A 10,440-nucleotide genomic window follows, 5' to 3' on the forward strand; every position below is an offset into this window, starting at 1 on the left:
CTACCCTACCATACCCTACCCCCCTACCCTACCCTACCCTACCCCCACTACCTTACCTTACCCTACCCTACCCTACCCTACCCTACACTACCCTACACTACCACCGACAGTCCAAGTTTCAGCTAAATCGGCCCAGAAACGGCTGAGATACCCTACCCTACCCTACCCCTACACTACCCTACCCTACCCTACCCTGCCCTACACTACACTACCCTTAACTACCACCGAATGTCCAAGTTTCAGCTAAATCGGCCCAGAAACGGCTGAGATATTGCAAACACAAATTTATCGTATTTACTGGCGAATCCCCTTGGCGAGGGGTGCCCGGCGCCGGTATTCGTTGTCAAAGGTCAATGACCTTCCGGCTCTGATTATTTCCAGTCAGCGAACAACTGAGCCTAAAGCACGTGCCCTCTGCTCGGCGCCGGTCGCGGCCCCATCACGTGCACACCGCTGAACCCACCCCCTCAAGAATTTAATACGACAAATGAGTGCACGCGATCGACTTACAGCGAAAATTTCACCCCCGTAGCCCTTACCGTTCCCGAGCAATAGCCTGTTTTTGCCGATTCTAATGCTAACCCTATGGCGCACATGAGCACGCGCCACGGGCGCACCCCCGGCCGCATCGTGCCCAAAATTTAATACGACCTGTTCATTTACGTGACCCACGAGTCGTCAAAATTTCACCGTCCTGCGTCAATCGACGGCGCCGCAATAAGCCTTTTTGGGAGTAACGCCGGCTGCGTAACCCCGACGGCGGCGGACTTTTTAAGATTTATAATAGTAGATTGATGATTGATCCCAATAACTACTGACGACAAGGAACAACAAGTTACAAAAAACGTAGGACAAAACCTTAACGATTTATTTCAAAGCAATGCCTCTTTTAAAACTACCTATGCAGTGTGCACGTTCGCAGTTCTATGGCCCACACATGCTGCGCTGCGCCGACCGTGTGGCGTACTAGATAGGTATATATATATTAGGGTGGCACTTAGCAATAGGGTGAATTTTATATCATCCGATTTTTATGCGTGCGGGTAGTTTTCTGGTTCCATTCCCGTAAAAAATAATGTGTGCAAAATGATTTTGAAAAATATTGATATTTAGGGGTCGCGAATTGAGGTCAAAGTTAACATTTTTGGGGAAAAATCCAACTTTTTGGAAACTACTTTAAACCTTTTTGGAATGACATATGTGGTCATTAAGCGTCATTTCTGACGTATTTTGACCTTTATTTGTTTAACAATTGTTTATCCCATCACTTCCGGCCGATCGTAGCCAGTCCAGGTCAGGCCAAGACGGGTCTGATCTGGGCTGTTTTACCCATGTCAGGCCTGTTTTGGCCTTCGACCGGTGCCTCCTCACAGTGGAGGTCATATCCTCTGAATAGTGTGAGGAGTGACCGGTCTCTCCTGTTCCAAAGGGAGGACGAGCCCTACGGTTCTATCGGTTCTTGAGACATGCTCCTTTTCTGTCAAAGAGAATGTTAAGAAGTTGGAGTCAGTCTATCGCCGGCGGGCGAAAGCAGAGGCGAGAGTGTGCATTGAGCTGCACTGGTTTATTGTGCTTTCGGGATGTTCTTCCGTGGGCGCTTCTTCCGACTCTAGTGCCAGTGCCAGCAACAGACTTACCTGGCCGCTGCGGCGCGCACACGGAGGGAACGTCTTTGACGATGGCGACCATGAGAGAAACGTCGTCTCACACTCCCAAGTGCATGTGGGCGAGCGGACGTCCCCAACAGTGAACTGGCCTCGACCGGGCCAAACTGCCCAACCGTAATGTGTGAAGAACACGTGAGCCTGTTATCAACTGCGGCATGGAACTTAGGATACGACTCCGGCTGAACCGCGAATCCTGAATCGCGAGAGAAGGAGCGTCGACCGATTCTAGGTACTGGTGATGGGGAGGGGGGAGGGATTGGGGTGGCCAAGCTCCTCGCCGTTCCCAACCTCCCCTCCATCCAAGCACAGGAGGCCATGCTCACAGCGCTGGGGGACCAAGAACTGGAGAAGCGGAACTGAGGCCTTTTGCTTCGACGCCACGACGGCGAACAGCATGCTGGTGAACGGTACTTTAGCCCTTATCGAGCAGAAGCTGGATCGGCCCGTCCTCCAGCTGGCCTGCCGGCACCACGTGTAAGAACTGGTCCTAGAGAAGGCCTTCTCCACCTGCCCTAGAATCTCGAGCGGCCTCTACATCCGGCTGTTTAAGAGGTTCAAAGGCGGGTGGGAGTTCATACTTCATTGACAGGATCACACTGATGGCGTTCGCCGTCGACGACCTTCCGGAGGGGGACGAGCTGCTGGTCGGCTTCCATCGCTTCCATCGCTGGACTATGCCTAGCTCCGGGAACTGGGGAGACTACCTATCGAAAACTTCTGGAGCTCTGCGTAATTGCTCTCGGTGGAGTTGTTCCAAGCACGGCATCCGTTTCTCCGCCTCAGAGTACTCCACTGAGTTAGGTGGATGGCAAAGACCATCCGCACTGTGGATGCCTTCCTCTTCAGGGAGCGGCTCCGGCTGACGGCGGCCGAGGCCCAGGTCATCAGACGCTGTGCGCTGTCCGTCGCCTGCAAGTTTGCTGCCGCCGCCGCCGCCTGGTTTGGGACTCTACTGCCACTGCGCCGGCTCTGGACCTGACCTTCGTGAACTCGTTCTGCACCTACCCCGACAAGGAGCTGTCGAAGGCGACAGTCCCGGTCTTCGGCCGTCAGCTGTAGTACTTGAGCGATCGGCTGGTGACTCTGGAGCTCTTAGACCCCGACCCTCGGGCTCAATCAAGACATGGTGCGGGCAATAGACTTGTAGGAGAGGGAGGACGAGGACCCGCCCCATAAGTCCTTAGTGGACACTATGAACGCCGCTCTCGCGACCGAGACGTTGGCGAGCTTCCTCACACCATCGTTCAAAAAGCTCTCAAGGATCTACAACCTGGACGCGGGGCTAATAATCAATGACCAAGGCCACTGGGAGGACAGCAGCTACCAAACCGCAGCTCGTGTAGTCCGGGAGCTGCGGATGGTGAATGACTTCACCAGGCGCGGTATGGCGCTGATGTAGGACTGGCACTCATGAAAGACAAAGATTAGCGCCAGTTCTTCCTCCATGTCGTTTAAAAGATCACAGAAAACGCTAACCTGACACCCGAAGATCGACTGCAAATTGCTAACCAGGCTACACACGTGATCTGGGTGCCCGTTGCTCATGATACCCCTCCCTCCAATGAGGCGCCAATAATCTACTAAAGAGGAGGAACTAGAGTAGTGGAGTATATAGACGAGCGTTTTGGTGTGATCGAAGCTGCATGAAATATCAATAAACAATATGAAAATTACTAAGAAATGCCTTATTATCATCCGATTACAGCGTAATAGGAAAGTCAGAAACGATTTTAATGATATTGAAATATGCTACCAAAATCTCAATTTTGACCTTGATTCGCGACCTCTAAACATCAATATTTTTCAATAAAAATTTGCATCCCTTATTTTTTACGGGAATGGAACCGGAAAACCACCCGCACGCATTAAAAATCAAAAATTGATTTTTAAGTGCCACCCTAATATATATATATATATATATATATATATATATATATATATATATATATATATATATATATATATATATATATATATATATATATATATATATATATATATATATATATATATATATATATATATATATATAATTGTCCGCTCTACATACTCATTGCACATCCATGAAACCAGAACATCCAAAACATTTGTGTCGTTTTGGTAAAAGAAGCTTTGTTATTATCGTTGCCAGCATGAACAGACGAAAGCAATAGACACAATATCAGCACAATTAAAGCAATATGTTTCATTTTCAGTCACAACTATACAATTATATGTTTATCATAGCTGACACTGTTTATTATCCTATAGTCAGCAATCACAGTTGGTCATCATTAATCACGCATTTGCACCCAGTGGCTATAAATAGGGCTGCGGAGTCGATGGATTTTCGGCGACTCCGACTCCGACTCCGACTCCGAAACCGCGCAGAACTGTCGACTCCGGCTGACTCCAACTTCGACTCCGACTCCGCAGACCTGGCAGGGCTGCGGATTCGATAGAATTTCGGTGACTGCGACTTCGACTCCGGCTCCGGTTTCCAAAATCGACTCAGAATACGACTCCAACGCCCGTCACAACTGTCGATTCCGACTGACTCCGACTCCGACTCCGACTCCGCAGCCCTGGCCATAACATTCATTACTGATTATCGTATCGAACGATAACTTCTGCACATTATTACTAATATTACTAATCAATGGTAAAAGGAGCTGCTGTTCACCCTTTCCCTAACCTTTTCCTACTTCATTGTGCTTCACCGGTTTCAGTGTTCTTTTCTGTTACGGTATATATAGATGGTTTCTGTGTCCATCGGTGGCGGATAGTAATGACATGCCGGTATCCCCACAACGGCCGATTGCAGCCGAACTGTGTCTGTCGTACGAGACATCGGCTGGGGGGATCCGTGCTATCGTAAGTTATATCGGACGTGGCTGCGAAACTTCTCTCGGTACGAAACTTCTCTTGATCGGAAGAAAATCGGAGGGATGAAAAAGAAAGAGCGGCAAATCGGAGCTACGTTGTACGTAAGTTGTTTCGCAGCGTTTAAATGCCAGTTTTACTACGATTTAAATGCCAAGCAGATCAGCTGACCTCGTAGTACCATGTCGATAAGGTCGAATTCCCCATACGTCTATAGTGTAAAAGTGACCCCTATTGCAAATGGGCTGTCAGGGACATCTCCTCCTCTGTAAATTTGGAGGGATCATGTGTCGGCATTCCCACGTTCGTTTCGGAGTCCATCTGTTCCATTTGGAGCCCGTCAGTTGGCGTCAAGCGTTGGCGCAGCGAGCGCCCCGAAGACTGCGTCTGCGCACGAGGCTTCGCGATGGAGGAGTATTTTGACGAAATCGCCCTCGCTGCAGAAGAAATAGAGGGACTTGTTGAGAAAGAGGAGGCCGCAGTGAGCCGACGACTTTAAACTGTACGCCAACGCCAAGACCAAGGCAATCAGGGGGCGCTCAGATGATCGGGAGGTCTCAATTGATCAGGGACCCACCAGGTGACCAGGGAACCTTCTGATAACCAGGGGTCCTTCCAGTAACCAGGGACTCCTTCAATAACCAGGGGCCCCTCAGTAAACGTGGGCCACTCAGGTTACTGCAAGAGACAGGAGTCCTTTATAACCAGGGACCGGCAAGGTCTCTCAGGTCCGTTTTTGACAAAGCTGTTATTGATGTCATATGCGAGCCCTTTGCCACCAGCAGAGGGCCCTTTCAAGCCTTTTTAGGGCCGTTTAACGTCTCTTGAGTTTCCTTTGAGGCTAAGGGCCTCTTCAGCAGCCGAGGGGTCTTTGAGGCCTTTTTGAGGGCCTCTTAACGTCAGCTGAGGACCGTTGGACGCCATCTGAGGACCGTTTGGGGCCTTCTGATGGCCAGTAGATGCCAACTGAGGGCTCTCTGACACCAGCTGAGGGCACGCTGACACCAACTGGGGGCCTCCTGACACCAGCTAAGGGCGCTTTTATATTTGACACGAGCTCAGGGCCCTTTGACGCCCTTTGAGACCTTCTGAGGTCCGTTTGACGCCAGCAGAGGACCCTTTGGGGTCATATGAGGGCCCTTGGCTGCCTTCTAAGCGGCCTTTGAGGCTTTTTGAGGGCCGCTTGACGCCACCTGAGGACCGTTGCGGTTGGACTCCAGTTACGGACCGTTTGAGGCCTTCTGATGGCCATTTTGCGCCAACTGAGGGCCGGGGGCCCTCTGACACTAGCTTGGGGCCCTCTGACACCAGATAAGGGCCCTTTAAGGCCTTCTGAAGTCCGGTTAACGCTAGCGGAGGGCCTTTTGAGGCCAAATGAGGGCCCTTTGAGACCTTATAAGGGCTCCTTGAGGCTTTTGAGGGCCGCGTGACGGCATCTGAGGACCGTTGTACTCCAGCTGACGACCGTTTGAGGCCTTCAGATGGACTTTTGGCGCCAGCTGAGGAGTGCTCACTGACACCAGCTGGGGGCCCTCTGACACAAGCTAAGGACTCTTTAAGGCCTTCGGAGGGTCGTTTGACGCGAGCTCAGGGCCCTCTGACGCAGGTTTAGGGCCCTTTGACGCCCTTTAAGGTCTTCTGAGGTAGGTTTAACGTTGGCTGAGAGCCCTTTGAACCCATCTGAGGGCCCTTTGAGGCCATCTTGTGGCCCTTCATTTGGCCATCTGAGGGCCCTTTGACACCAGATGAGGGCCATTTGGCGCTAACCGAGGGCCCTTCGAGACCATCTGAGGACCCGGTGAACCCATCTGTGGGCCCTTTGAGGTCTTTTGAGGGCCATTGAAACTTCACCACAATACCCCTGGCTGCGCTACTGGGCATTTATGGACTCGTATGGGCCTGCTGGGGAACGAGATGGGCCCTCCCGGTCTTTTTAATCATTATTTCAGTTCATTTTACATGGTCTTCGGCGGTCTAAAGATTAGGGGCCCCAACTCGAATGGGGGAGAGGCCCGTGTGCCCTCTCCTGTGTGTGGCCTTGCCGACACTACACCGCTTCCCCTCCCTCCGCCATAAACGCACCGCTGCACTGCTAGGCGCCGACAAATACGGACCGGCGCCGCAACCGGCTCCCCCGCGGCCTGCCTCGCGTTGACATAGCCCTTCCCGAACACCAGTGTAACCCCCACGCGGCCTAGGTATCGCCGCGCCCGCCTGTCCGCGGCGCGGCCTCTGATGGCGTATCGGATCATTGATGGTGCGATACATGTTTTGGTCAGATTTTCGCAATTAACGCGAAAAATTGCCCAAAACATTTTTTAAATTTCAAAATTGAAAAAAATAGTTACAAAAATGACGCGAAAGTGACCGTTTTCAACGTGTAAATTTAAAACGCTCTAGCGCAGCCATTTTTGAAGAAATCGACTTCAAATTTTGCACACGTGTTCATCAACCATATTTGTTTAACATATATTTCGGTTTTGTGAAAATTTTGAAAATTTCTTATATTTTTCTCTTGAGAAAGAGGTAAAGCTTCGCTACGATCGGCCTTCCGATCGACCGAGAAGATTCGTAAAGTTAGTTCGTATCTTCACCATTTGCGATACAACTTGCGTATCTACTTAGCCTACGATGTGATGGATCCCTCCAATATCTGTTCCGATTCAACTTACGTTTGATCGCAACTGCGAGGTGCCTTGCGATCACATGGATCCCCCCAGCCACATCGTATGACAGACATCGTATTCATCATGACCGGGTAGCTGACTTCGTGACGTCATTGCCTCCTAGCGATGTAGCTTACTGCTCTGATCTGCCGTATCCCATGGACTCGGTACACCCTCAGTTCACCCTGACACCTCGTCTCCCTGCCACGCCTCGCCTGCCTCGCTTGCGACGCACCACCGAGTCAGTGACAACACTGGAAAGTGACTGGTCCATGAAGGGTTCAGGGGTGCCATCTCTGGACTCGATCGCTCTTCTGTTGCTTTTCGCTTCGTCCGATGATTGTTTAGAGCGTGCAATGAGGATGGCAATGAGGGCGACTATGATGAAGACGAACACTAACGCCACAATGACTACAATGGTCAGGCGGTAGTCCATGCTGAAGTCATCAGTTCTCTCGGTGACTGGCGAGGCGATCGGGTCCTCCCGTTCCACACTGCTACCTCCGCCGTCCTCGGCACCGGTGGCAGTGGGCGTCGTGCTCCTGGACTCCCTGCAGAGCCAGTCGCGCTGCAGGAGGGCCTGCATGCGCTGCTCGGTTAATCCTAGCGGCGCCGTCTCTCTGGTGTCGGTCAGCTGTCGGACCCACCTATCCACGGGACACACGGGCGGCTCCGGAACGCCGACCGACAGGCGCACTAGCTGCAGAACGCCGGGGTCAACGTCAAGGGCCAGCGAGCCGTTGGCAGCGTGCTCCACTGTGAGGTTCATTATTCGAAAAGAAGTTCTGCCTTTGCCCTCTTCTGATACTTTCAATGACTTCAGACCGCGCCAGTGAAGAGTGTTTACGGCCATTTCTCTTAAAAAGACTTCATCAGCTAGGACGTTTAGTCCTTTTGTCATCACGGAGTTAAAGTGGGAGCTCTGTATTCCCAGTTTGGTGGTCCGCAGCTGCAGGCCGTTTGATTCGAGGACAGAGACGCTGGTGTTACTGATGGCGACGGTGTCGATGTTCCCGCAGATGCCGCGCTGCCCAATCACTCCCAGACGGCTGTTGGACACCGACAGCCGGTGGAGGCTGCCACTGCCGTTGACGCAGCCCTCTCCGAGTTCGGTGATGTTCACTCTGTCCATGTCAATGTTGGACAGCTCGCCGAAGGTACCCTGTTCGCAGCGCTGCATGTTTATTCCTTCAATATCCAATGTTCCCTGGGGCATATTGAATGCATTGGACGCTGCATGTAGAACATCGACATTCTTTATCCCAAGGTGAGGGGCATGGAATGGTTGCTTAAACCAGAAGGCGTTCTCCTTTATTTGCATCTTCTCAATATGTCGTATATTGAGGGTAGCTTGTTCCGTCCAGAAACCTGAAAAGGCCCGTCTGCCGATCTCGATATTGTTGACGTAGGTGATGTCTACAACGTGAAGGAGGGAGTTCTTTCGAGGTGCGATCGCATTCGCGAGTGTGGTCAGTGTACCGATCCCGTGCAGCTCTAAGTTCGTCAGCGATGTCAAATCCAGCAAAGCGCCTTGATACACTGTCAGCTGGTCCACTCTTTCAAGTTTAATGGTCTCGGTTGATGCCGGCAAATCTCCTTTACGCAGAGAGATCTGGAAAAGTGAACAAAAGAGATAGAGATTGATACAAACGACGCACATCACAACCTACGCATAAAAAGCATGCACACCTATTCCCACATATGCACAGCCCTCGCTATGTTTCAATTGCTTATATGTAACTATTTTAATTTAAATCGGACGTCACCTTCTTCGACCTTAATCCCTCTCCATGTGTACCTATATGTTGTCTTTCGAGGGAATACCTACTACCGTCCAGTTTCATCCTGGGCTCATGCTAGATTTAGGACACGTCAAATACTCGCTCACCACAGATCCCCTGGGGGAGAGAATACCTACGTGGCACGGACCATTTAGCGGCAATCCTTTCTATAGCGCCGCACTATAGAAAGAAGTAAGAAGACCTTAGTTGTGTTATCTTGAGTTGCTGCTCCATATTACACATACACTCATATGCATATACATTTTACTGAACGTTAAAGGTATGGGTTCCTTGATGGTGCATTTGTTCATGCTGTACATACCCGCTCCTTGTTGTGGCAGCTGCAGACGACGTGCAGGGCGGAGGAGCAGCTGGGCTCCACCGTGCAGCAGGGCGTGTTGCACACCGACAATTCTCCGTCAGTTGGCAGCTCGGCGCTGAGCACTGATGACGTCATCATACTGACTACTGCCACGGTCAGAAGTAGCAGTGCAGGTGACGGCAGCTCCGGGCCATGCCGGCCTGGTGCCATGGTGATCAGCCGTGGAACCACCGGCGATCAGTCCTGCACCGCTTTGGCCTGCTAGCTTCAGAGCCAGATTTCCTGAAAATAAAATGAGTTCTGCTTTTGGGTCATAAGATGCTTAACAAAGTGTCATTTTTATTATGTATTTATCACTTGTTTATTCATTGATTTGCTTATTCATTTATTTATTTATTTAATAATATATTTACTTATTTATTTATTTATTTAATCATATATTTATTTACTTAATTATTTATTTCTATATTTATTTTGCAGAAAATACATACAAATTCTTTGCCTTCTAATTAGCTCGAAATAAATCGTCCTAATTTGGTTTAACGTTTATATATCCCACCATAAGCGGCATAGGCACTCACTTAACCCGCGAGTTGCTGGGGGGGCGTTAAACGCCCCCACTTTTTTCGCCGGACCATAGCATAAAAACGGCGCGCCGCAGGCGCGCCAAATTTTGGGCACCTGTAGGGAATTGATTGAAGTTTATTGTGACAAAGTTTCAAAAAAAATCGGTCGGAAAATTTTTGAGATATCAAGGTTTTAGTGACGTCATGATTTCTGAGTTTTCGACCAAAAACGGCATATGTTCAAAAAATCATATAAAATCACAGTATAGACATAAAGGCATGCCGTAAACGCCATTAGACTGCCAATACCATGAACAATTAAATGGCTATCTTCGATTATTGATTATCGTTCCGCATTTTCCAAAATCTTGAACTGAATCTCGGCAATTTCTCGTGACTACTTCACGACCATGATACATGCATTTCTTAAATTTAGCTTTTTGAGCCAAACACGTACACTTATGATAAAATGAATGTCACCATCGTGTTCTACGCCCCAAATTACCCATAAAACATGTGTCACAGGCTGCGAATATCAGTTTTAATTTTCGGAGATATGTGCCTACCCGGTTGACC

The 10,440-nt window shown here is 49.9% G+C and overlaps 1 protein-coding gene across 2 annotated transcripts; it reads right to left on the reverse strand.

Annotated features, from left to right (window-relative positions):
- Positions 1-6,482: 6,482 nt before the first annotated feature.
- LOC122385733 lies at positions 6,483-9,595 on the reverse strand. 2 transcript variants are annotated; one of them, XM_043374191.1, is made up of 3 exons: positions 9,299-9,595; positions 8,675-8,807; positions 7,258-8,563 (listed from the first exon to the last, which is right to left on the reverse strand). In XM_043374191.1, exons 1-3 carry the CDS (start codon positions 9,506-9,508, stop codon positions 7,371-7,373), a joined length of 1,536 nt encoding a protein of 511 aa, XP_043230126.1. In that variant the 5' UTR covers positions 9,509-9,595; the 3' UTR covers positions 7,258-7,370. The 2 variants fall into 2 exon arrangements, with proteins under 2 accessions (XP_043230127.1, XP_043230126.1); XM_043374192.1 differs by having other exon boundaries at positions 6,483-8,807.
- Between the last annotated feature and the right edge of the window lie 845 nt (positions 9,596-10,440).

The sequence above is a fragment of the Amphibalanus amphitrite genome, unplaced genomic scaffold (assembly GCF_019059575.1).
Source record: "Amphibalanus amphitrite isolate SeventyFive unplaced genomic scaffold, NRLGWU_Aamphi_draft 000229F_arrow, whole genome shotgun sequence".
Lineage (NCBI taxonomy): Eukaryota > Metazoa > Arthropoda > Thecostraca > Balanomorpha > Balanidae > Amphibalanus > Amphibalanus amphitrite.

Excerpts from the sequence above, each read along its gene's own strand:
- LOC122385733 (XM_043374192.1), bottom strand. The coding sequence starts at position 9,508 with ATGGCACCAGGCCGGCATGGCCCGGAGCTGCCGTCACCTGCACTGCTA. Across the intron at positions 8,808-9,298 it reads GCTGCCACAACAAGGAGCGG|ATCTCTCTGCGTAAAGGAGA; the intron begins GTATGTACAGCA and ends TCACTTTTCCAG.